We start from the raw sequence: 26,021 nt of genomic DNA on the forward strand, positions 1-26,021 counted from the left end.
TCATCATGAGAACAGCCTGGGAGAAAGAGTTAAACCTGCTCCTCTTGTTGTGCATCTGATATGGAAGCAGAACTATGGAAGCCCTCTCCCACAGCTATTGTTTAAAAAAGAAAAAGATGGAATGCGATGGTGCATTTCTTATGGAGAAGAGTCCTTGAAAGGGATAATTGGTCTTCATGGATCAGTAAAACCTGTCTCTCTCTCCCCACCCACCCCTTTTTTCCCTTCTTCAGGAAACCAGGCTGAACTGCATCCGAATAGCCCGGAAAGGTAAACACTCTTCTTAGTGCATTTTCCACATTTTGTCTTTGTAGACAGAGCTTTCTGAATCTTTCTTTGTTTGTGAATGATATTCCTTGCTTTATTTCCATAAACCATAAATGTGTTTTTATTGTATGTTTGAATCCTGGGTTGTGAGCTGCCCAGAGGACAATTTGTTATTAGGTGGCTAGCAACAACAACAACAACAATTTATAACACCAATAAACAATAATAACAATAATAACAATAACAATAACCAACAACAATTACTCGCTGAACCTGAGCAGAGCTTCTGCACGCTAGTACTTGATTGTTCCCCTTGGCCCCCGCCACAGCCCCCTCACCCCAGAGCTCCACTCCTGCTCCTCCTTGTCCTCCTCCATTCCGTGGCTTCCAACATGCCATTCCCACAACTCTGGCATCCATGTGTCACTCACTCCTATTCCAGCGGCCTCCAACTTTCCCGACCTGCTGCCTGACCTGTCATTTGGGTGGTAGGTGGGCCCACAGGAGGAGCTATCGTTGCCATCCCCGCCTCAGTCTCCCCTCTCTGCCACCCGCCTCCATCTTTTCCTGATGGATCCCTGTCTGCCTGACCCTGGAATCTCAGGAAAGGCTGAGCAGAGAGAGGAAGGCAGGAGCTGCCATGGGGGCTGGAAGATGGCGGTTGGGGCGGGTAGGAGGCAGCAGCAGTAGCAGCAGAGAAAAGTGCAGTAGGGTGCCGGCACGTCCCTCTTCTCCAGTTTCTGGTTCCCAACCTGTGGTGGCTCTTCCTCAACTCCCCTCCCCCCCTGGCCCACAGTGCACTTGGTGCTGCGCTGCAGTGGTAGCGCCCTCGAGAGTTACCGTCTCCGCCTCTACCTTAAGACGTCAACTGGAAGGCAAGCTGGCGGGTGGGCGGCCACTCCCCTCTTCCTCAGGGAATCCCTGCCTTCCTCCTCCTCTCCTCCTCCTCCACAGACATGCTTGGGGCTCAGCTTCTCCACTCACTCTCTCCTCCCCACCTGGCGCACTTTTGCCTCCTCAACTTCCTTAATCCCCCACCTCTGTCTTTTCCTCCATTCCCTTTCTCCTGTAGTCATGATAGCCACCCCTTCCCCTCAGAGCCAGAGAGACAGAAGGCAGTTGATGCGGTGGCATTCTCACACACCACTGCTCTCCTTGTTGGGATTGGGTGTGGCTGCTGCGAGGGCGGGGCTTACCACGCACCTTTTGCCATGGGCCACCTAAGGCTTTTATATATATACTAGATATATATATATAATATATCTATATTTTAGATATAGATATATATATACTAGACGACCCGCACAGAGCATCTGCGCTCCTTGGGGCCGGCTGTTCCCCCCTCCCTCCTGCCCCACTCTCCCTCCCCCTCCCTCCCTCCTGTCCCACTCCCTTGTACCTCCCCCCCACCCAACTTTCTCTTGCCCTCCCTCCCCCCACACGCCCAACACTGTGGCCGGGCCCGCCGCTGCCTGGCCCGCCACAGCCGGTCCACCACTCTCCCTCCCTCCCCCCTCCCTCCTGCCCCACTCTCTTGTCCCCCCACCCCACTCCGCAGCCGGGCCCAGCACCACCTGGCCTCCGCAGCTGGGCCAAACCTGCCACCTCCGCAGCCTGGCCTCCAAGTTGGGCCCACCACTACCGCGGTGGTGGCGACCAATTCTCCTGGGTGCACCTCAGCCAATCAGGTGCCTCCGCCGCCCAGCCAATCAGCTGGGTAACGGGATGCACATTCCAAGGCGCACCCAGGAGAATTAATATAATAGATATAGATAGATAAAGATTTATTATTATTATTTATTGTTGTTCTGTAGGCTGGTGACTAGCAAGAGGTGTTGGTGAGCCAAGTTAGAGCTGTCAATAGGGCACTGCCTTCTAGAGATGTGCTGGCTGGCCCTCACTCTTTCAACCCCCAAACGCTTTGGTGCACAAGCCAGCTGAAGTGGTTGGTACCATCTGGGGGAGGCATGTTCATTGTGGTTTTTGACAAAGCCTGCATCTCTGGAGATGGGAAATAGGTGACAGCATCACATTACATCCAGCGTTCCATTTCTGATGCTTTTAGTGTCCTGACAGTTGGGCCTGGAATGACCAAATTTGCAGTGATGTTTTCAAAGCTTTTAAAAGGCAAGATTTTAAAGACCTCTTTCAGTGCATAATTGAGTAAAAACAAATAAAACCAAGAACTTACGTACTTGAGCCAATGCATTTCAGCGCTAAAACATCATTGCCAATGCTCTGTCTGACATTGACAGTGATATTTTAACATTGAAGCGCATTTGCTCAAGTTTGTAAGATCTTGGTTTTATTTGTTTTTACTTACTAACACATTAAAAGAGGTCTTTAAAATCTTGTCAAGAGTAAGGGAGAATGCATATATTATTGCCACTTTGTCTTATTCAAATCTTTTGACCTTTTTAAAAAGAAAACAAAAACGATCATAAAATTCTATCAATATTGTTAGAGAAATGGAAACGGAAATTGGTAGGAATGTCCTCCAAAGATTACTACATGAAGAAAGTACAAAAATTGGTTCATTGTCACCTTAACTCTAACCTTGCTCTCTGTGCAATAATGATTGCAATTTTACTCTATTATCATCATCATCATCATCATCATCATCATCATCATCACATTTATATCCCACTCTTCCTCCAAGGAGCCCAGAGTGGTGTACTACATACTTGAGTTTCTCTTTCACAACAACCCTGTGAAGTAGGTTAGGCTGAGAGAGAAGTGACTGGCCCAGAGTCACCCAGCTAGCATCATGGCTGAATGGGGATTTGAACTCGGGTCTCTCCGGTCCTAGTCCAGCACTCTAACCACTACACCACGCTGGCTCTCGTGGTGGCTGGCTCTTTTGGGGGATAGGGATAAAGAAGAGGTGCTAACATGTACAAAGCTCTAAGTGCAACAGGGCTATCACCTGTATTCCTTCTCTAGGAGTGTAGACCTTGCCAAAAATGTCTGTGAGGTTTCATCGCCACAAAGAGTACCAACCAGTACCACTCATGTACTAATAGATGCTCAGCAAGTCACTTCCTTTCTGTTGATGCTTCTGCTCCTTAGCAAAATGCTCCGAGCTTAAACAGGAAATAAATCCCACCCAAGCTTGAGCATAATCTATAGTCCTAGACTGCTGCAGCACTGAAACATTTGTTTTGAGCTTAAAAACTGCCTAAAGAATAATGTGGATCTTGCAGGGAGAACAAACAATATATTTATTGGTAAAGCCATGTCATATTTTGGGACCTTCTGACCTTGTCAACATATGTTGAAAGTTGGCAAAACAAGCAATGGATTTGCCTGCCGTGGTCTCTGGACGTCTTTGGCATTTTATACAGGTGGCCGGCAATATTAACTGAGTAATTGTGTTGCTGGCGGTCACCAGGAGCTGCATTGATCAAGGGGATATTTCAGCCTCTCGCGCGTGCTCTCTCTTTCTCTCTGGCTCTTGGAATTTCGACAAATCACTAAATGCTTCATCTTTCAAGAGGATTGAACTGCAGGGCCTTGTGTGTTTAATAAAATTCCTCGTGCTTGACTAATATATTTTGCTCCCTTTTGGATTCAGGGAAAGGGAGGGTAAAAACATAATAAAGGAAGTTAAACTTGTGGCTCAGTGAGAAATGAAAAATGGTCATAAGTAAGGGTGTGCAGCCAGTGCAGAATATTATTAAGGAAGAACAACCGGGATTGGGAACCTTATGAGAACAGCCTTCTGCACTGTAGGTGATCCGGCAGTCTAAAAATGTGGTGGTGATAGTGGTAGGGACGACTTGGTTCCAAGTTACTTCCTCCTCACTTCCCCAAACAGTATGGGGATAGATTAGTTTTATTTGCATAGGTAAGTAAAGTAAAGTGTGCCGTCAAGTCGATTTCAACTCCTGGCACCCACAGAGCCCTGTGTGTTTTTCTTTGGTAGAATACAGAAGGGGTTGCCATTGCCTCCTCCTGCGCTGTATGAGAGGGTGCCTTTCAGCATCTTCCTATATCACTGCTACCTGATAGAGGTGTTTCCCATAGTCTGGGAAACATACCAGCGGGGATTCGAACCAGCAACCTTCTGCTTATTAGTCAAGCATGGCCCTGCTGCGCCATTTATTTGCATGGCCTATTAGATCGTAGCAAACAAAAATGGATACAATACATGGCACTGAAATAATAAAATCATACAATTCATCAAACCATAGCAACAATAAAATAACCAATTAAAAACATGCACACAACAATTAAACATAGCAGCCATCGTCACTGGTAAGAAAATAAAATAAGAACTGGTAGGAGAAGCACTCAATATGAAAGTAAAACAATGCCATACAAATCTAAAGCAGAGTAGTGTGTAGGGTAAAAGGAAAGGAAAGATTGTGCCATCGAGTTGGTGTTGACTCCTGGCAACCACAGAACCCAGTGCTTGTCTTTGGTAGAATACAGGAGGGGTTTACCATTGCCATCTCCCACGCAGCATGAGATGATGCCTTTCAGTATCTTCCTAGATCACTGCTGCCCGATATAGATGTTTCCCATAGTCTGGGAAACATACCAGCAGGGATTCAAACCGGCAACCTCTTGCTTGCTGGTCAAGTCATTTCCCTGCTGTGCCATTAGGTGTAGCACTACCAAAATTCGTGGCTTTCCAGGGTTTTAATAGGGAGTCCTTACCCAACCCTACCTGGAGATGCCAGGGACTGAACCTGGGACGTTTTGTGTGCAAAGCAGATGCTTTCCCATTGAATTGCAGCCCAACTCTGTGCCAGATGATGTTAGGGTGGGCAGGAGTGTCAGATTTCTAATACAGTACAGGAAGCTGCCAGTATATAGAGTAGAGGAAGTCAGGTTGGATCAGCAGGGAAAGGATACTGTCATAACCCAAAAGATGCTTCACAGCATTTTGCCTGCCATTATTCTTGAATTTTTAAAATAACATTTGCTTTCGCCACTGGACGCCTCATCTCAGTTCCACATGAACAGGCTCTTGGACAACTGGATTCCTGATCAAGCCATGCAGCGGCTTGTATCTCTGTAACAAAGATACAAGGTAGTACTGATGATTTATAATAGTCGTAGCCTGGCCCATTCTTTGGGGAAGAGAGAGAGAGAGAGAGAGAGAGAGAGAGAGAGAGAGAGAGAGCGATGGAAGGAAGGAAGGAAGAAGCAGAGAGGATATACTGTAGAGTGTCTCTTTTCTACGTCTGATTGGCTTATTCTTTCTTTGGTTCAGGACATTAAGCAGGTAGATTTTTTGGTTTTGCTTTCAGTATGGGATTAGATTGTATTGTTTGCTAAGACATGAAAATAGTCATTGTGTGCGCTTGGCTGAGGATGCACCTTGGGCCGGCATGAAGCTGTCTCATCTTTTCCCCGCTGAGCCATAGGAATGATACACGCCTCTTTGTGGCTTGGGTTGGCTCACGTTCCACTCAGCTGGGTACGGAGCATAAAGCGGGGCGGGGCTGGACAAATGTATGCTCAGGGGCAATGGCTGGTGGTTTTTGTCTCGCTTCTAATTGCACAGGCCCCAACGTTTGGGCTGAATCTGCCAGATGTTCTACAAGGACAGCCGAAGGTGTCAGGGATCCGTTCCCAATCGTTGAGTCAAGACGTTGACTGCTGTATTGTTAGTAGCACGCAGAGACCTTGCGTTAAGAAGGACACTGCTTGAAAGTAAATGTAGAGATCAACTTGAGTTTTAGCCAGTGTTCCTTGTAACAGAGATGCCCAGTTGTTGTTGACCACAATGCCTATCATCTCCAGTTGCAATGGCCTTTGGTTGGGGAACATGGGAGTTGTAGTCAACAACATCTGGGCATCTCTGCTACAGGGTAAACTCAAAGGGAACAAAACAGTTTTTTAAAAAGACAGAAATGATGCTCTGTGGGTCCCCAGCTGTCCAGCAGTGCCCCCCAAATGATGAATTTTGCCAATTTTTCTACAAAAAAATGTGCGGGGAAATTCTTGTTTTATACAAAAGAGCCATAAAATGCCTCGGTTTGACAAAATGATGACTGGAAATGACTTCAGAGGTCATTTCGACCACCCTGAAATCACGGACACATGAAAATCAACCCTTTTTTGTACTGTGTATAGCAAGGTCAGGTTTTAGTCGCCTGACAACGGATATGCAGAACTGCAGATGTTGGGACTGCGATTAACAAGGGTCACCTGTATACTAATGGTATGTTTAAAACTATCAGCTGAATTGTGATCCTAAAAAACCACAGATATACTAATTGTATGTTTAAAGATGTCATCTGAATTGGCCCAGTGATACTTGAGAATAGCTCTGCTTTCAGTGTTTACAAACTTCCAAGAAGTGCTACTGGATTAGACCAAAAATCCATGTGATCCAGCATCTTGCTTCCCACAGTGGTCAGTCCAATGCTTCTAGGAAGCCCACAAACCTTGATGTCAGAGAGGATATCCCCACGTGTCCCTTTATCACATGGGTGGGCAGTTCAGATGAACAGCCCTGTACACATGTTCCAAATACCTCATTAAATTGGTATTTGTCGCACAAGTAGAGGGGCCATTCAAATTGACACCCCACCATGTGATGAAGAACACACCAGGAGGACTCCTGGACATCCACTGTTGCCCTGGCAGGCACACTCTCACTGTGACCGCTTCCTTATCACATGTGCCAGGCTGCATATCTTAGCCATGACTAAGAGCCATAGATAGATGTATCCTCCATGAGACAGTGTAATGCCTTTTTAGATGCCATATAAACCAGTGTCTGTCACCACACATTTGTGGCAGTGAATTTCATTTATTATTGTTGCTATAGTCATACTAGTAAATCACTTTGAGAGCATATTAATGTCTTATGTCACTGTGACTCTAGTCTTTTTCTAGCTCTATGAGGACTCATGACCCATGCTGTCCAATGGGAGAGCATTCCCATATCTCCCAAGGCAGTAATGCACTTTTCTGTGGTTTTTGGCTTTTGGTAGTCTGGGCGAGATCTGGAACCTACCTGTGAAAATGACATTTTTCTGCCTTTTGTGGTTTGATCTGGGAGTTTCATGACAGTCAGTCAGTGAGAGCTTAGAGTTTGCAAGCACCTTCTTATCTTGCTGTGACTCTAGTCTTGTCCTAGCTCTATGAGGTCTTATTCCCCATGCTTTCCAATGGAAATGTTTTTCCAGATTTTCTGGGGGAAGCAATGAATTTTTCCAGGGTTTTTGGTGGTCTAGGCAAGGTCTGGAAACTACCTGAGAAAATGGCATGTTCCTATCTTTTGTGGTTTGGTCTGGGAGTTTCATGTCAGTCAGTCAGTGAGCCCTGAACAGCTTTATATTATAGATATTGCTCCAACAACTCCTCCTCCTCCTCCTCTTCTTCTTCTTCATTGAAGATGCTTGTTTTTACATAGCAAAAGATACGATTAAATGGTTCATATATGAACTATGGTTCCCTGTCCCCAAAGGACTCATAATCTCACAAATTCCTTGAGGAATTTCCCACCAGTCATTACGGTAATCAGCAGGTGTTCGTCTTCGGGTGCCACTAGTTCATCTGGTGGAGACCTGGGACCGGGCCTTCTCACCTGTCACCCATAGGATGTGGAAGACACTCCCTGTGGATATAAGAGGATTATCTTCCTTGGAGACCTTCAGGAGAGCAAGACCCATCTTTTTAGCCTGGCTTTTATTGAGATCTAGTTTTAATTTTAATTTTAAAAGCTTTTAATCTGGTTTAAATGAGGTTTAAAAAATTTAATTGTTTTATTATGTGTTTTTTATTTTAATGTAAACCGCCCTGAGCCGCTTTAGGAAGGGTGGTATATAAATTGAATGAATGAATGAATGAATGAATGAATGAATGAATGAAATATACAAAATATACAAGGGGGAAATATACAAAAAAAAATATTAAGTCCTACTATCAAGTATTTTAAGAAAAGATCCATTAAATAGATACAACTAGGGTTGAGGTTATTTCCATTGCACCAGATAGTACATCAATTCTGAGTCGTGATTTCCGCACTGCAGTTGAATTGAGCAGAATTGCTGAACTGAATTGCTCTTTCAAAAATCTATGGGTTATGACAACTGTGTACCACTGGAAAGGTTTCTAGGCAGCAGCAATTCCAAATGGGGAGATGTAATCTCTGGAAGCCTTTGTCCAGATGCATTGCCCTGATCACGTGATTGTCACAATAATGCCATTAGACTGTGGGCGTGATTGGAGTGTAGAATGGTGGGGGGAGGAGACGGTTCTGGGTCATGCACCATTCTAGTAGACAATAATTTTGTTGCTTTGTTTGCTTTATTTTGCTGATCACCTGTTCTCTGTTTATTCCCTGCAGCTGCCTGCAAAGAGAGCAAGCGTCCCTTGGAAGTGTCCCAGCACTCGGAGGAGATGGGCCTCATCCTGGGCATTTGTGCTGGAGGGCTGGTGGTGCTGATCATCCTCCTGGGAGCCATCATTGTTGTCATTCGGAAAGGGTAAGCAAGTGTTTCTCAGTCGCCACCATTTCTGCCAGCTGCACTGTGGGCAGCTCTATCCTCTGCCCTTCCATACACTCCCTTCTCTAGTCACAAGGCACATTTCATGTCGTTTGGAGCCCAGCAGCTTCCACCCGGGTCATGGTCTGAGGCAGGTCTGCACAGCATTGGCTCCTCAGCTGTCGTTGACTACAACTCCCATCACCCCCAGCTATTGTGGTCAGTAGTCTGGGGTGATGGGAGTATAGTCTGGGGTGATGGGAGTTGTAATCCAACAGCAGCTGGAGGGCCGGAGTTGGGCACATGACACAGCCACCTTGCTGAAGCTAAGCAGGTCTAGCGCTGGTCAGTGTTTGCATGGGAGGCCTCCTGGGAACCCTGTGCATACTGCTTAGAGTTCCTCTAACAGTGAGATATACATGTCTTAAATAAACCAGGTTTACAAAACAGCTTTGGAGAAAGACAATAGCTTAGTGGAAGAGATCTATTCTGTATGCAAAAGGTCTCAGATTCAGTCCCTCAGGTAGGGCTGGGAAATTCTCATCCGGAATTCTGGAGAGCTGCTGCCAGTCAGGGTAGACAACACTGAGTTAGATGGACCAATGGTCTGACTCAGTATATGGCAGTTTAAGAAAGTCTAAGCTACCAATGGTGGTGGTTACTGGGCTACCAGTGGACGCAGGGCTAGCTAGAATCATAGTCCACACTTCCTTTCTCCATAACTCTTGTACACCTTAATTCTGTCCTCAACTAATCTTTCTCTTCCCCCTCCAAGGGAACAGAGATATAGGTAGCTCAGTATATTTAAAGTGATGTAATTGTATTATTGCTTAGAGAGCAATTGAGAAGAATACAGCTTGAGGGACAGTGGCCATCAGAGACACGTTGCTGCAAGCAAATCGTCCTTCAGGAGGGAGGTGAGAGCAGCGGAATTCGCTCCTCCCCCAGCCCTCCGCTGCTGCTGGGCTATGGAAAAAGGAAGAAGCACAGCTAGTGTTCAGTGTCTTTACGTCCTCACAGGGCTTCTTCCATTGTCATAGCACTGCAGGGAATGTCAGACGCTACTTTAAAAAAATGGAAGCTGAACATTCAGGGAAGAGGCCTTGAATATGCTATAGCGGGCCAGACCTTCCTTGATGGCTACAGCCCTTCAGCTTGTTGCTCTCCAACTTGTTGGATTTCAACTCCCATAATCCCCAGACACAGTGGACCCAAGTTTGAGAACCCCTGAGCTAAAGGAATACAAACTTCCCCACAGATCCTCCTGAGAAACTTCTGGATCCCAAAACAATAAGAGGAGTAGCATGTAGCCTCTGATTTTCATTGCCTGGAGACCAGCTGCAAGACTCAGGGAGAGATGGTTCCACATCTCCCTCACCCATTAATATGAATATGACCAATATTTACATACTGCGTTTCAACAAAAGTTCCCAAAGCGGCTTACATAGAAATAAATAGATAGAGAGAATGGCTCCTTGTCCCCAAAGGGCTCCCAGTCTGAAAAAGAAACATAAGATAGACGCCAGCGACAGCCACTGGAGGGATGTTGTGGTTGGGATGGACAGGGCCAGTTGTTCTCCCCCTGCTAAATAAAGAGAATCGCCATTTTAAAAAGGGGTCTCTTTGCTCAGTTAGCAGGGGACAGTTAATGGCTCCTCCCCTCCTGCCTTTCCACCTTGCCTCCCCCAGTAATCAACTGCTACTCTCACATCTGTAGATATAGGACTAGTTTAGACAACCCAGGAAACCATGGTTTGTTTGTGAATATGATTGGAACAGAGTATCAAATTCTGCAGTAATCATCTTGCTCCTCTAGCACTCCCTTGTGTAGATGTTGGGCTAGTTTGGACAACCCAAGGAACCATGGCTTGATTGCGAATGTGACTTGAATGTTGAGCCTTCAGGCTTCATTATTCCTCCTCTGCTTTCTTCCCCAGCTCTTGCAATGCAGTTCAAATGCAAACACTCTGGTTTAATTAAGCCACAGATCTATGTGTTGCTTGAACTTGGGAACTGTGCTTTAACTCTAGCTTATAAACCAGGTATCTTGGTTCGTAAACCATCGTTAAACCACACTTCCCAGGCTTGCACGACGGCAGAGCTGTCACTTAACTAAACCAGGATTCCTGGCGGGCATGGAAGGGTGAGCAGGGAAGAAGGGGCACATGGGCTCAGCAGTGACTATGACCCAAGAAACCATGGGTTGTCTCTACCAGCCCACTGTTGAATACGGTAAAGGTCACTGGACTTGTGCCTGCCAGCTTTGCTTCCTGTCCCCTGGTTCTTGTCCTTTAGTCCCTCCCACCCCCCTTTTGGTATGTGTGTTCATCTCTGAAGCTTCACTAAGCCTTGACTCATTTGCATCATCGCATTTCAGCATCAGTATCGTAGAACAGTGCTGTCATCCCCAGTGAGTGATTTAGAATCAATATGACATACTAGTTTGCAAGCATTGCTCCCGTACCACAAAATGACCATGCACTCTCCCTTCACTCGTTCTAGTTCATGACCCGAAGAGCTGCTTTCTTTTGAGCATGTAACAGTGAGGCTGCCAAGAACCCCTAAAAAGACAAATTCCAGGAGGTGGAATGAGTGAGACCATCAAAGATACCTAGTGCAAATTGTTTTATGTTTTTTCAATTTCTTCAGCGAGTTTTGTGGAAATGCGACACAGATAGTTCAGTTCAGTTCTGTTTATTTACAATTGCTGACCAGAAAAATATATACATACAGCTCAAACAGTGACATTAAACTAATCAAGGTATTTGTAAATCTTATAAAATCTACCTATACAGATACACTTTTACTTCAAATTCTAATGCAATGAGGCAAAACTTAGCAACTGCATAAGTAATAATAATAATAATAATAATAATAATAATAATAATAATAATAATTCGATTTCTATCCTGCCCTTCCAAAAATGGCTGAGGACGGTTTACACAGAGAAATAACAAATAAATAAGATGGATCCCTGTTCCCAAAGGGCTCACAATCTGAAAAGAAACCTAAGATAGACAAGACACCAGCAACAGTCACTGCAGGTACTGTGCTGGGGGTGGATAGGGCCAGTTATTCTCCCCCCGCTAAATAAAGAGTCATCATTTGTCATCATTATCAGATAAGAGATACTAACATAGAATTCATCTAGGCGGCCAGGGTAGTTTGCTAGAAGGGGCACTATTAATTCATAACGAATGTCCCTGTAGAAACTACTGTATAGTAACACATGGGATAATGTCTCAATAGTGACACAGACAGAATCCCAGCGAACTGAAACAATATAGCTGGTTTCTTTCTTCATCATTCGGTGAAAGTTCGGACTTCCTGTCTGTGAAAGCACCCGAGAAAGCTGCCCAGGTTTATTGGAAATCATCATTTCCCCTGTTTTACCAATGGGAGCGTTTTTCTGCACTACCCAGGAAATTAAGGCATTTCTCTGAGGTTTTTGATTGTTGTGGTAGTCTGGGTGAGGGCTGGAATCTACCTGCAAAGTGGCATGTTTCTATCTTTCGTGGTTTGGTCTGGGAGTTTCATGTGAGTGAGGCCCAAGCAGCTTTATCTATAGATAGATACTGTATGTGCACGTGATGTTTGCTGGGTGCCAGTTCCTTTTTGTGCTTGTCTGCAGCCATTGCTCCTCTCATCTGCTGCCTCATGGACCGTAGGAACATAGGAAGCTGTCATATACTGAGTCAGACCACTGGTCCATCTAGCTCAGTATGGTCTAAACAGTCTGGCAGCGGCTTCTCCAAGGTTGCAGGCAGGAGTCTCTCTCAGCCCTATCTAGAGATGCCAGGGAGGGAACTGGGAACCTTCTGATGTTCTTCCCAGAGCAGTTTCCTCCCCTAAGGGGAATCTCTTGCAGTGCTCACACATGTAGTCTCCCATTCAAATGCAGACCAGGGCAGACCCTGCTTAGCAAAGGGGACAAATAATGCATGCTACCACAAGACCAGCTCTCGTGGTCAGGGGGAGAGGGAATTCCTCCCCATGGCTCAGGCAACCAGGCTGACTGTCCCTCATATTGGTATACACATCCAAATACACATCCCTCATATTGGTATACACATTGGTATATACACATTGGTTTCAGTGTCCCCTTGAAATGAAAGTAGGGCAGATGGACAGCCTCCTTCGCACTGCATTACTTCCAATAGGATGCTCGTTTGGATCCAGACACAGGAGCAGCTCCCCCCAGGTTGCATGCCTGGCCGTGCTTCACCCTTCTGGCTTCCAGTGGGAAATCGAAGTCGTCCATGCACGCATTGGTAGGCCCGCTGCGGCCTTTGGGGCTCTTCAGCTGTCATGGGTCTCAAGTTCACGTTGCTAGACTGGACTGGTTTCAGCAGCAACTAAGAGTGAGTCCATCATGTGCACTGCGGTGCCTAAAGGAGACATCCCTGTGTTCATTCATGTCAGGAAGCCAGAAGCTCCTCATTCATGATGTGCAATAGAAGACCTTGTTCCTTCTTTTTCTTTTGCTTCCAGTGGAGATGTAGGAAGCAGCCTTATACTAAGTCAGACACTTGGTCCGTCTAGCTCATTCCTGCATGGACTGGCAGCAGCTCTCCAAGGTGTCAGGCAGGAGTCTCTCCCAGCCCTAGCTGGAGATGCCAGAGCCCTTCTGTAGGCAGAGCCCGGTCTGGGCCCTTCTGCATGCAAGCAGGCAGATGCTTCTCCACTGAGCCATGGCCCCATATCTTAACAGAACTCACCTGTAGTCTCCCATCCAAATGCAAACCTTAGCTAATAAAACGAGTCATGCTCGCTACACAAGGCCAGCTCTCCTCCCGTCATGCATCCAATGCTACCTGCTTGTGTGGTATGATTGGCTAGTTTGGCCTACGTGGGCAGCTCATAAACTCTGTAGGGAGAGCTGGTCTTGGGGTAGCAAGCAGGAATGGTCCCTTGCTAAGCAGTGTCCACCCTGGTTGCATTTGAATGGGAGGCTACATGTGTGAGCACTGTAAGATAGTCTCTTTAGGGGATGGGGCCACTCTGGGAAGAGTTTTTGAGGTTCCAGGTTCCCTCCCTGGCATCCCCAAGATAGGGCTGAGAAAGACTCCTGCCTGCAACCGTGGAGATGCTGATACCAGTCTGTGTAGACAATACTGTGCTAGATGGACCAATGGTCTGATGCGATGTGTGGCAGCGTCCTATTTTCCTAAGGGCTGCCACAAGCAGAGGAATAGCTAGCCATTTTTACAGTGTTCTGTAGGTTATCATCCCTTCTTTATCCCTGCCCCCCCCCCAAAGAAAGAAACAGGGTAAATTTGCAGTCATTTTTGCCCAGAAAGTAAATGTAGGGTTAGGGTAAGAATGAACAAATTGTTGTACTCTCTCCCTGGAGTAATGTTTGGAGGATATTGCTGCCAATTTTGATTTCCATTCCTTTGATAACATTGATACATTTTTATAGTCGCTTTAAAAACTTCTACCTGATCCCCACCGCACACTGAGATCATCGAGAGAGGTCTGTCTCCATATGCCTCTGTCTTGTCTGGCGGTGATTCAGCAGTAGGTCTTCTCTGTAGAAGCACTTGGGCTGTGGAATGCACTCCGGATAGACATTTGTGGTTTAACATCTTTGCCAGCCTTCAAAAGAGCCCTTATGACACATTTTTTTCAGCCAGGCTTTTAGTACTCTCTGAATGTTTTAAATTTTTAGATTGCTGTTTTTAACAGTTTGTTTTATTTTGTTTTTCTTGTGTTTATTTTTGTGAACCATTTAGAGCCTTGGAGTCAGGCAGTATATATATTAAATGAATGAATGAATAAAACACCATTGCAAATGTGGTCGCTGCAGGCCCCAATGGCCAAGACAAAAAAAGCATGATAACACTCTGAAAGCTGAAAGTATTCTGATGCTATCGCCTGTTCTCCATCTCTAAAGATGTAGCCCTTGCCCAAAATTTCAGTGAGCCTTCATCTCCTCAGATGGCATTGACCCCTAACAGTACATCTGATCATTGATCGTAATAAAGCTATCCATCCATCCATCCATCCATCCATCCATCCATCCATCCATCCATCCATCCATCCATTCACCCCAACTGGATCATGTGCCAATCCGCTTTTGACTAACCCAGAAGGTTCAGAGCTCTGTGCAGCAGACACAGGCCGGTATGACTTTCATCCATGAAGCCATCGGCACTTTCCTCAGTGTGACTTCCAGTGGCTCCAAATCACTGTCCCTGCCTACAGAGGGACTGGACAGCAGCTTGGCATGAAATCTGCCGCCTCCTGTGACCTGCAGATCAGAGGCTGGCAGGGGGCAGGGGGAACAGGCTTCATCTTCCGTCTATATTCCATCCGTTAGCATTCTGCCTGGACAGGCATGATCCCTTCGCCCTTGAAGGAACCTTAAGTCCAAGAAAAAGTTTCTCCAAGTAGCCCCCCCCCCCCGGGAATGGCAAAGCACAGTAGGTCAGGCAGGCGGAAATAACAGGGCAAGCCGCCAGGATGAACAGAGTCACACACGTACTGGTCCTTTGTGATGTAGATGCTTGTTGTGTGTCGCTGGTGCATTTGCATCGCATGCTGTTCGCTGCCAACGATCCATGGCTTAGGATGGATGCTAGTATAGGCTTCTTTCCTTTCTAACCCAAATGGGCAACTCTGGAGAAGGCAACAAAGGGGGTAAATGGAAATGTGGATTAGAAACCCGAGAAGGAGGCTTTTAAATGCTCCATGTGCAGAGATGGGTGAGATGGTTCTGATTTGAATCAAATTAGTCTGCAGATAATTCTTGCTATTTTCTACCAAATTGGGAGTGGGAAGGTTAGCTTCATTATCCTTTGACCAACCTTTGACCAACCAGACGCATCTGGGAAGCCCATGAGTAGGGGAATGAGGACAACCGCCCCCTCCTGTTGGGAGTTCAGAGGCCTTCCAAGCCTGATGGAAACATACAGCTGATTTCCAAGTTAACCCAAATTCACATTAAAGGACTCTTCCCAGCCTTTGAGCAAGGATATCTGGGAGGGGGGAGGGGGGGCAAGCGCCCCCTTAGGAAAGTATTCCCCCCCAGCTGCTCCCTCATTTCTGTTTCAGAAATACAGCATGTGGGACACACAGCTTGCCCACCCCAAAATGCACTTTGCCCCTGATATGCCCCCCTCAGTGTTTTGTTTCTGGTGCCACCACTGCCTTTGAGCCCCCGGGCTACCTTCTTCACCTGCATAAACCTCCTTCCACCTATCCTCCAATCCTCCCCTCTTCCCTTTCCTCCCATCCCACAACTGGCAGCTGCTGTGTAGCAATCAACATGGGAGGGAAATCTCTGCCCGATCCTTTTAGGTGATGGAGATGCAGGAAGTGCCTGGCTTAACATTATCCCACACCAAGGCAAGTGTCCAGTGGTCAATTGTGCTCTTGCATGATACTCTGGAGGACCACTGCCACCTCTTCCTCTTTCTACCACCTAAAGCAGGCCTGCTCCTTGTTTTTGGACTATAACTCCCATAATCCCCAGCCACAATGGCCAATAGCCATGGATTATGGGAGTTGTAAGCCAACAGCTAGAGGAGGGCCGAAGTTGAGCAGCCCTGACCTAAAGGTAATAGTGGGAATTCCCCTCCTCTCTGCCTAGGAAACCGCTTCCTTGACCACCATTCCTTTGTTCCTTTCTTCAGAGGCTCTGCTCTTCATTGTCTTTTGAAATGCAGTGGAGGATGGTTGGTAATCCAGGACACTCCTTCACAATGGTGCAGAGAACACCTCTCCTCCTCTTCCTCCTCCTCCTCCTCCTTTTCTCTTTCTGGCTTCTCCTCTGAGCTGGAAAAGAGATCTTTCCCTGGCTGCTCTGCTGAACTGCTCTAGCTGGTTTTGGGGTTTGTGTGCAGCTGCTTAATTGAATCAATTAGCTATTGTTTTTGCTGCCTTGTGTGTGATACATTGTTGTTTTACGCTGTTTTTGGACTCTGTGTGTGTTAGCTGCCTTTTCAATCCCTTTGTTCAAAAAGGTAGGATGGGCACATTTTATATAACAGATATATAAAAACTAAAGACACATGCAGCAATGATATGGATCTGCGTGGAGATATGAATTAGACTGCTGGGAGATTCCTGGATTGGGAGGATTTCAGATATATTTATGGCCATTGTACTGGAAAGCAGAGAGACAGGTTTCACATTTCCCTAAACATAATCAAAGGAAGAACAAAAGACAAAATCCAATCATACCTTTATTACTACTTCTATCAATTCAGTTGCAGCATCTACATAATGTACTGGTTTTATTTATTTTTTCTTCCTTTCCCTGAACTGCTTCTCTGCGTATTTACTCAGAAGAGCGTCTCATTTAATTTAATGGGACTTACTCTCAAGTAAGTGTCACAGGATGGCATACCTACTAACATTTTCACAGGTGAAAGTAGGGATAGACTTGTAACAAGCGATTCTCATATCAAGGATTACAGCCCAAGCTGCCAACCCACTATTATGCATATTTGTATTTCACACATGCTGTGCTGTGCACCCATTTACGTTCAGGTATACCAGAAAGACACTGCATCCACACCCACCCGCTTTTAATTTCTAGAGACTCCGGGGAGGGAACTGAATCCTGAAGAATGACAACTGCCATTAAGAAATTGCCAGTGCTATATTCAGGCACTGTTTAGGAGCACCTTCCAAAAATTGGTGTCCTAGGCAATAGGTCTGTCTAGTGGACAGGACAGCCCCATTCCAAAGCAGGGATGTCACTGAAATTTTGAAATTTTTTTAAAACCCTGCTAACTGGGTAAAGAGGCACCTTTTAAAAGTGGTGATTTGCTTTAGTTAGCAGGGGGAGAGCAGCTGGCCCTATCCATCCCCAGCACAGCATCCCTGCAGTGGCTGTTGCTGTTGTCTATCTATGTTTCCTTTTAGATTGTGAGCCTCTGGGTACAGGTAGCCCAGCAGTGGCCAGTGCAGGTGCTGCTGGGGGGGGGGGGCTGCGAGAGGCACCTTTCAGAGTAAAGCAATCAGTGCTTACCTCTGCTCTCGCTGTACCTGAACGCTGCTTGGAGCAGCAGCGCACTGCCCAGCACCCCCCGTGACGGGGGATCACCTCCACCACTCACCTGGCCACTGGCAGGTGTTTGGCTCCACGGAGGCCAGGTGAGTGGTGGAGGTGATCCCCAATCACAGGGGGTGCTGGGCGGCCACTACTGAGGTAGCCATCTTCATTCATTCATTCATTCATTTCTCTCTCTGTGTGAACCTCTTTGGAAACTTTTGTTGAAAAGTGGTTTGTAAATATTTGTAGCTTGTAGAAAGAACATTATTATTCTTACCACTACTGCTACAAATATTTAAACACCACATTTCAAGAAAAAAAGTTCTCCAAGCAGCTTATACAGAAGAAAGAAAGAAAGAAAGAAAGAAAGAAAGAAAGAAAGAGAAAGATGGTACCCTGTCTCCAAAGGGCCCACAAATCTAGAAAGAAACCCCAGGCAGACACCAGCAAAAGCCATTGGCGGGATGTTGTGCTGGGGTTGGAGAGGGATAGTTGCTCTCTCACAGCTAACCCACTGTAAGAGGTGCATCTTTGCTCAGTTAGTGATGGGAGTGTGTAGCAAATTCTAGGTTTTCTCCCAAACATCTGAGAATTTTCAAGGGAAGTGTATGGGAACTGCCGGGGTGGAGCCGATTGCCCTGGGTAAGCACGGCGAGCTTCATGTCGGTGTTTCCCACACCCGGGTTTTGCAGGGAGGACCCTATCAGGCGGGGAAAGAAATAGACATCAATACGCCCACCTGGAAGCGTTCACGCTGACCCCGGCAGGGAGATGTTGCCTTGCTGTCAACAGACAATGCGGCTTTGCAGGATCAGGAGTGGCTCTCATGAGATCTCAAGGCGAAATCTCGCGAGACCTGCCCCAACTCTCAGGAACTATATAAGGGAGCACCGGCTAGTGATGAGAGGCCAGTCCAGGAGAAGGGCATGGAGTGGGAGGAGCCCTGGGATTCTGACTGAGTCTTGGGGCTAGCCACAACAAGGGCAGGGCAGCTGAATGGAACAAGCCCTGCCTATAAGTCTTAAAGCTCCCCCTGCTGAAAACTCTGAGGCCGCCTCAACCTCCTTTGGCAGCAGAAGATGGATGGCTGTACCGAGAGCCTGACAGGAAGCCAGATGAGTCTGGGACAGGGGGCACTGCATCCCTACAAGAACAGTGTTCAGTAGTGCTTACCTCCAGATGTGCTGGATTGCAGCTTTGGTTCAGTAGAGATTAACAGTGGGATGAGCCCGGTCCTGGGGGACGGAGAGGTGATGGCAAGAGGGCATGTCAGAAGGTCATTGCTCTATATAGTTTGGGGAGGAGAGCGTTGCTTGTGGTTGCCAGCATGACTTGTGGCCTTTGCTAAGCAGGATCTACCCTGGTTTGCATTTGGATGGGTGACTACATGTGAGCTCTGTTTGCTGTAGAATATTCCCTTAGGGGATGGAGCCAGAGCTCAGCGGCAGAGCACCAGCTTTGCATGCAGACGGTCCCAGGTTCACTCCCTGGCGCTGGGAAAGACTGCTGCTTGAAACCTTGGAGCACTGTTGCCAGTCAGTGTAGACAATACTGAGCTAGCTGAACCAGTGGGCTGACTTGGTATACAGCAGTCTCCTAGGGGCTGGGGCCCTGGCTCAGTGGTCGAGCTCCTGCTTTGCATGCAGAACATCTCGGGTTCAATCCCCGACTTCTCCGGGCAGAGCCAGGGACAGACTCCTGCCTGCAACCTCGGAGCATCCTCTGCCAGTCAGTGTAGACAATACTGAACCCGATGGACCAATGGTCTGACTCAGTGTAAAGCAGCTTCCCGAGCCTGATTGCAAAGGAATTCTCCCTGTGAAAAGGAGAGTTTTGGCTGTGCTGTGGGAGAACTCATAAATGGTTTACTTATTGGGCATTAATTAATTACATTGTATATCCTGCTTTTCAGCCAAGGTTGGCTCTGAAAGCAGCTTACAATTAAAGCCCACACAGGCGGACAATATAATTAGGGAAATGGTGGTGTCTGTATGGCAGTCTCTTTTGACCCCCTGGCAGCTGGTGATATATTCTGTGTTTCAGATTTTTCTCTCCAGTGGGAGGGGGGCAGAAGGACCTGCAGATGGTCTCAGAGCCCAGCTGGTGGTAGAGATGCCAGCCCAAAGAAGCATATTCATTGACTCCATTAAAGATGAAAACGCAATAATATTTCCAGGCAGTTACAACATATCAGTATTGTAACATGATTGCTGGGAGCTTTCTGGCTTGGGCAGATTTCCTTGTAAGAGCACAGAAAGCTCCTGTTAAACACATCCTTCCATTCCTCCGTCTCTGTAGCACAGATCTGCTGTCAGTGGTACTCAGGCTTCCCTATGTAGATTAAGAATCCAGACAGCCGGCTCTTTGCTTGAATCAAGGCATTTGGCTGATCCAGTTTTAAATGTCACAGCTGATCGAACCTTTCCAATTGCATTTCCGCACAAGACAGTTTTCAGCCCTTCTCTTGATGCAGAATGTAACTAAGCAGGTTGTTGCTCTTTGTGCTTAAGGATCCACCTGACATCTTAAGTGGGCTTTTTCTTCTTCCCAGCGAGAGAATTAGATGGTGAAGTTGGATACTGCTTTATGTGCAAAACTTCCTACCACTAGAACACTAGGGGGGAAATGGCCTGGGACATTTCTCTGTGTTTTGTTTTGCAGAGAGGGTTAAGCAGGGATGTCTCCAAGGCTGCACAGCTTCAGCCCTCCACCGAGTTAACTACAACCATCATCCCCAGCAACAGCGGCCAATAGCCAAGTTTTATGGAAGTTGTAGTTCAGCATCTGCAGGAGGGTCCAAATTGTGCAGCCCTCCTCCAAGGGGTAGCAAGGGGTAGTGGGTGCTCCCCACCAAATATTTCCTCCCCTCCTTTCACTCCCCCATCCACCAGCATAGAACTTGACAGCAAAATGTCAGACAATACATTCAGCCAGTGCAGCCAGGTAGTTAAGAGACTCCTCCAGCCTCCCAGAAGCCAGCCCAAGCCCTTAGCTTCCTTCTTAGTCAGGAACTGGCCTCGGTGAGATGATGTGCGCAGGGCAGGGATGCAGATCCCGGCACTGACTTTTCTCCCCTCCCCAGTCTTTCCTGTCACATGGTCTTGGACAGGGAATGAAAACTACGTTGGAAAGCAGCCTGGAAGGGTTGGCCTAATGCAAAAAGACAGTGAGGCGAGTCTCACAATCAGTGAGGCTCGCCGAGAGCAGGTTTGCAGGGATCATCTCTCCGCAGATGATCATTCAGGCAGCCCTGGGCAGCTGGATCGGCTGCCCACACAACTCTTGGCTCTGTGATGGAGCTGGTGGGGGCTGCAGGAATCGAGGGCCGCGCCCCGCCCGGAAGTTCCAGGATGCCCCCAGGGCCGGGAGGCTTGTTTCAACCTCCCGGCAGGGGTCTCCTCGTGTGTTGCTGCGGCGCGGAGCCACGCCGTGGCAACACACGATCAAAAAGACAAGGCTAATGGAGCACTCGCTCGGTTAACCTCGACTAAGGGGAGAGGTACTTTGGGAGGTTTGCTGCCAGGAGCTGTGTGGCTCCCGTTGCAGCATACTATCGGCAAAAAGTGGGCTAGGCTCCCTTAGCCCACTTTTTGCCGATCGTGAGAATCTCGTCAGTATTTTCTAAGAGGAATCCGGCCCATTTTTTAAATAAGTTTGAAAATGTCAAGTAAGATTCACCAATAAGGTAAATAAATTAACAACATTGATCAATCAATCAATCAAAACTTTATTTTGGTCAAAGACTAGCAGCATAACATACCAGACATACAATATACTCTAGTAAACCTTAATTATTGTAGCTTTACAAGCTGCTTAATTATTGCAGCTTTACAAGTATTTAAAGAGGTCATTCATACAATCAAAAACTGTGTTCTACCTGGGTTTGGAAGCTGTGTGTGCTCCCAAATTTTGGCTGTGCGGAATCAAGGTAAGAGGAAAACCTGGGGAGCAGGGATTGTGTGGAAGCAAGATAGGAGGAAAATCTACCCAGGTTCCCCTCCTCCCTTGCTTCCACACAATCACTTCTACTCAGGATTTCCTCTTACCTTGCTTCGACACAACCGAAAATTGGGAGCACACAGCTCCCAAACCCGGGTAGAACATAGATTGTGATTGTGTGAATGACCTCAATGTATAGCAAAATCCCCACTCCACTAATAACGTCCTTTACCACCCCTTTTTCTGCCGCAAGCTAGTTGCTCTAGAGTCACCCCTGCCAATGTGCCTGCCTCACTGCCTGTCATTGAGAAGCGTCTATAAGCGGTGGAACAGGATGCAAAAGGCAGGGGTTTTTTGTACAATGGCACAATAGCCGAGTCAGATGCAAAAGGATTCAAACTCCACATATGACCCCTTGTGCTGGAAGTGTCCCACTCTCAGTGACAGGCTTTGTGCAATGTCTGCAGTGATCCTGGGTTTGGCCTTGAGTTTGTGCTGGGAAAGACTTCCGAACCCCAGAAGCCTTCCCACATATTAATCAAGCCATTGATTTGCTACCACCAGCTGCTCTGAACGCCTTATTCTCTGAATTTATTCTGATGGCATCTAAAGCCGAGTATAAGATTCACTGTCATGTCTCTGTGCGCAGCGCAGCAAGTCAAGTGTCTATGGAGCTCCAGGCCATGCAGCTGATATTCAAGGGTCATCTTATATCCCAATTTATTTCCCTGCAGGGTGAAGCTCACAGGCTTGTACGATTGCATTCACTCTCCCATCACTTCTAATTTGGTTTCTCTACAAGAGGCGGTGGCTTCTCTGACATTTCACTTCTTCTTGCACACCGATATGTAGTGCCTGTTTAGAGAGGTAGCCTGTTGCTGGCTGGTTCGGAAGCATCGGTATCTGCTCTGACACACTCGATTTGCTTCTGGATATAGATGTCTCGAGAACCTGTGCAGGGTGAAAGAAGCAGCTCGGTTGGAAACAAGGAGATTCTTGGGATAGCCCCTTTCTTCCTAGATCTGCAGTGTTAGCTTTCAGAAAAGGCCCATTCACGTGCTTTGTTCAACACTTGTACGGTGAACGCACAGATCTGTACAGAGGTGCAGTCATTCATCATCATCATCATCAGTTTTATTGATGATGATGATGATGATGATGATGATGATGATGATGAATGACTGCACCTCTGTACAGATCTGTGCGTTCGCCGTACAAGTGTTGATGATGATGATGATGATGATGATGATCAGTCATTCACATGTTGTGCTGAACGCAGGTACAGAAGTACACTTCCTATCTGTACCATGTGTTTGAAGGGCCTGTATCCAGTTTCGCTTTTGTTTTTCTGCTAAAACTTACTGAAAATTATTATTACTATTATTATTATTAATTCAATTTCTATACCGCCCTTCCAAAAATGGCTCAGGGCGGTTTACACAGAGAAATAATAAATAAATAAGATGGCTCCCTGTCCCCAAAGGGCTCACATTCTTAAAAACACACACACAAGATAGACACCAGCAACAGTCACTGGAGGTACTGTGCTGGGGGGGTGGATAGGGCCAGTTACTCTCCCCCTGCTAAATAAAGAGAATCACCACGGTAAAAGGTGCCTCTTTGCCCAGTTAGCAACTAATGCAAAACTGCATTATTAGTGGGTTTTTTGTGCAGTCATAACTTTTAGGAGAGCTGGTCTTGGGAACATAGGAAGATGCCTCCTTCAGAGTCAGACCATTGGTCCATTGAGCTCAGTATTGTTAACCCAAACTGGCAGCGGCTTCTACAAGGTTGCAGGCAGGAGTCTCTCTCGTCTCTATCTGGAGATGCCAGGGAGGGAACTTGGAACCTTCTGCATGCAAACACACAAGTGCTCTTCTCTGAGCAGCCCAGTCCCCTAAGGGAAATATCATACAGTGCTCACACATGTAGTCTCCCATTTAAATGCAAACCAGGGCAGACCCTGCATAGCAAAGGGGACAATTCATGCTTGCTACCACAAGACCAGCTTCCCTCCCATACTCTTCTCCTCTACACTCTGGTTCAGCTACAGAAGGGCTGCTCAGCTTCAGCCCTCCTGCAGATTTTGACCTACAGTTCCCATAATCCCTGGCTATTGACTGCTGTGACTGGGGATTATGGGAGTTGTTGTCCAAAAACAGCTGGGTGGCTGAAGTTGAGCAGCCCTGAGCTACAGCATCTGCATCCCAATCATCCTGTCTGTAGCAGCCCTTCCATGAGGCAAGATGAATCAGTTGCCTCAGGTGGCAGATTACTAAGGCACCAGCAGGGAGGCAAAATGCCATCTGTTGCTGCTATTAGAGCAGCTCTCTGGGATTGATCAGACCCTTGCGAGCTTTGCAAGGAGCACCTTTCCTCTCACTCCTTGCAAAGATTGCCCTAAGTGTGAGGAGAGAAGGGGAGGCTGTTGTCAACCTTCCCTCCTCCCTGTTCATCATCCACTTTCAAAGAAACGGGTCTGGCCCCCACCAGGGGCATGGGTCGAACCATCATTTGGTTCTGCAGTATCGTGGGCCACCCCTGCACCCTGTATCCCCAGCAAATTCATATCAGTTGATTCTCGGTTGCCACTGGCTGCTTTCAAAGATGTTTCAAATTACCCCTGAGGGTTGGTTGACTTACTTGCTTTCTATTGTTACGTGCTTCTTGTCCGTCAAAGCATTTAAGGTGCTTTATAACTTAAAATAAAGACTTGCAACTGAAGTGACACAAAAGGCAAAAATGGAACAGGGAGGGGAGAGGAAGAAGCAAATTAGGCACTGACTTTTTTAAAAAAATGCTGTCCCGTAATGAAGTTAGCTTGTGACCAAGTAGAATGGTTACTGCGGGAGACAGTTCCAGAAATGGGGAGGAACCTGGTGGAAATTAGTCCCCACTGAGCAGGGCCATCTTTAGAGAGCCCTGGTAGGATGTGAGGGCCAGGGCAAATCAGCCAGTGTGGGCCCCACTTTCAACTCATTTGAATGGCGGCCACACTGCTTGTCCTGCCTCAAGGACAGCTCTGCCACTGAGCTGATGGAGGTGACACCATTGTCTCAGCTCTCCCTCAGATGCAGCCAAGAGAAATCACCTACCTTGGGATGAGTTTTAGGAAAGGCAGTTTATAAACTGAACAAGAAAAAATAATAATAAATAAATAAATAAGCCATTGTGTGCTGGAGGAGAGGGGTTAAGGCACCCTTCTGACATGCTTGTCCTAGAGTTTTTGGGCAGGTAACCTCGCTTTTTCCTCCAGCAGTGAGCATGTAGGAAAGTTGCTTCCCAGTTCAAGCCACTTTCTTTTCTCTGTTGTTTCTTTCCTCTGCCTCCCCTCTTCCTCCTCTCCCTTGGCATGGACAATGGCTTGGTCTCTGGCCTATTGTCATTTAAGACTCCAGATATCCCCTCTTCCCCATCATTATTTTCCAAGAAAAGCTGCTTATGCAATATCTGCTGTTTCTCTTTGTTTGCACGCTTGCCAGGAGGAACTACTATTCCTATTCCTATTACCCGTAAGTAATTCTCATTCACTCGTCCTCGCTCCGCTGCTCCCAACCAGTTCCTTTTCCCTTGTCACACAAATGTTCAATCGTGGGTTTTTTTGTAACTTTAAAAAAATACTGCTTAAATAATATGTAGGTGGGGGGCGGGGAAATAGTTTCAGCCAGGAGGATTAGGACCCCAAATCTCAATTGGTTAATTCCAAGGGTAACAGAATCAAGCATATTACCACATTTTAAGTGACTGTAGCCATAGCAAATTTTCAAGTTGATATTTTACACACACACACACACACACACACACACACACACACACACACAACGCTAAGGTGGTGTGTGGCAAACCCCTCCCCCACTGCAGCCGTGACCCGTCATTGCCTGTCCTCTTTGCCGCCATGGGGCGGCGGTGGGTAGGTGAGTCAGAGGACCAGGTGAGGGGGAAGGATGGGTGAGCAGTGGGGGACAATGGCCAAGTGGTGAGTTGGGGGGAGCAAAAGGCCAAGTGGCGAGTGGGGGGGGGAGAGGAATGGGTGAAAGGGGGAGAGCAACTGCTGAGTGTGGGACAAGGGCAAAGGGCGAGCAGTGGGGGAGGAACGGGTGAGTGGGTGGGGGATAGCAACTGCCCAGCAATGAACAAGGGGGAGGAACGGGCAAGCGGTGAGTGGGAGGGAAGTAACTGCTGAGCGGTGAGCGGCGGGGAGGGTAGCGCAAAGAGTGAGTGCAAGTGGGTGGGAGGAACGGGTGAGTAGCGAGCAGATGAGGGAAAGCAGGCGGGGCCAGTGGGGAGGGGAGGAACAGCCAAGTGAAGTCTCAGGGGGGTTGGGGAGGCCGAACTGGGGGGAAGGCCGAGTGAGAAGACCT

At 47.1% G+C, this 26,021-nt stretch overlaps 1 protein-coding gene and 1 long non-coding RNA gene across 13 annotated transcripts in view; one reads left to right on the plus strand and one right to left on the minus strand.

Moving 5' to 3' along the window:
* PTPRU (protein tyrosine phosphatase receptor type U) overlaps positions 1 to 26,021 on the plus strand; it is a 462,898-nt gene that overhangs the window by 322,871 nt on the left and 114,006 nt on the right. For 8 of the 12 annotated variants that reach the window (XM_053267787.1, XM_053267777.1, XM_053267779.1 and 5 more), the window contains 3 exons: positions 234 to 270; positions 8,579 to 8,717; positions 25,143 to 25,172. In XM_053267787.1, the coding sequence (XP_053123762.1) occupies positions 234 to 270; positions 8,579 to 8,717; positions 25,143 to 25,172 (206 nt within the window). The remainder of the gene's footprint in view (positions 1 to 233; positions 271 to 8,578; positions 8,718 to 25,142; positions 25,173 to 26,021) is intronic. The other 4 variants (XM_053267782.1, XM_053267783.1, XM_053267784.1 and 1 more) reach the window with 1 other exon arrangement.
* Positions 21,774 to 26,021, minus strand: part of LOC128332947 (uncharacterized) — a 44,538-nt gene continuing 40,290 nt past the window's right edge. Inside the window, exon 3 of the long non-coding RNA XR_008310790.1 lies at positions 21,774 to 22,611. This is a non-coding gene — a long non-coding RNA (uncharacterized LOC128332947). The remainder of the gene's footprint in view (positions 22,612 to 26,021) is intronic.

This window comes from Hemicordylus capensis, chromosome 7 (genome assembly GCF_027244095.1).
Source record: "Hemicordylus capensis ecotype Gifberg chromosome 7, rHemCap1.1.pri, whole genome shotgun sequence".
Taxonomy (NCBI): Eukaryota; Metazoa; Chordata; class Lepidosauria; order Squamata; family Cordylidae; genus Hemicordylus; species Hemicordylus capensis.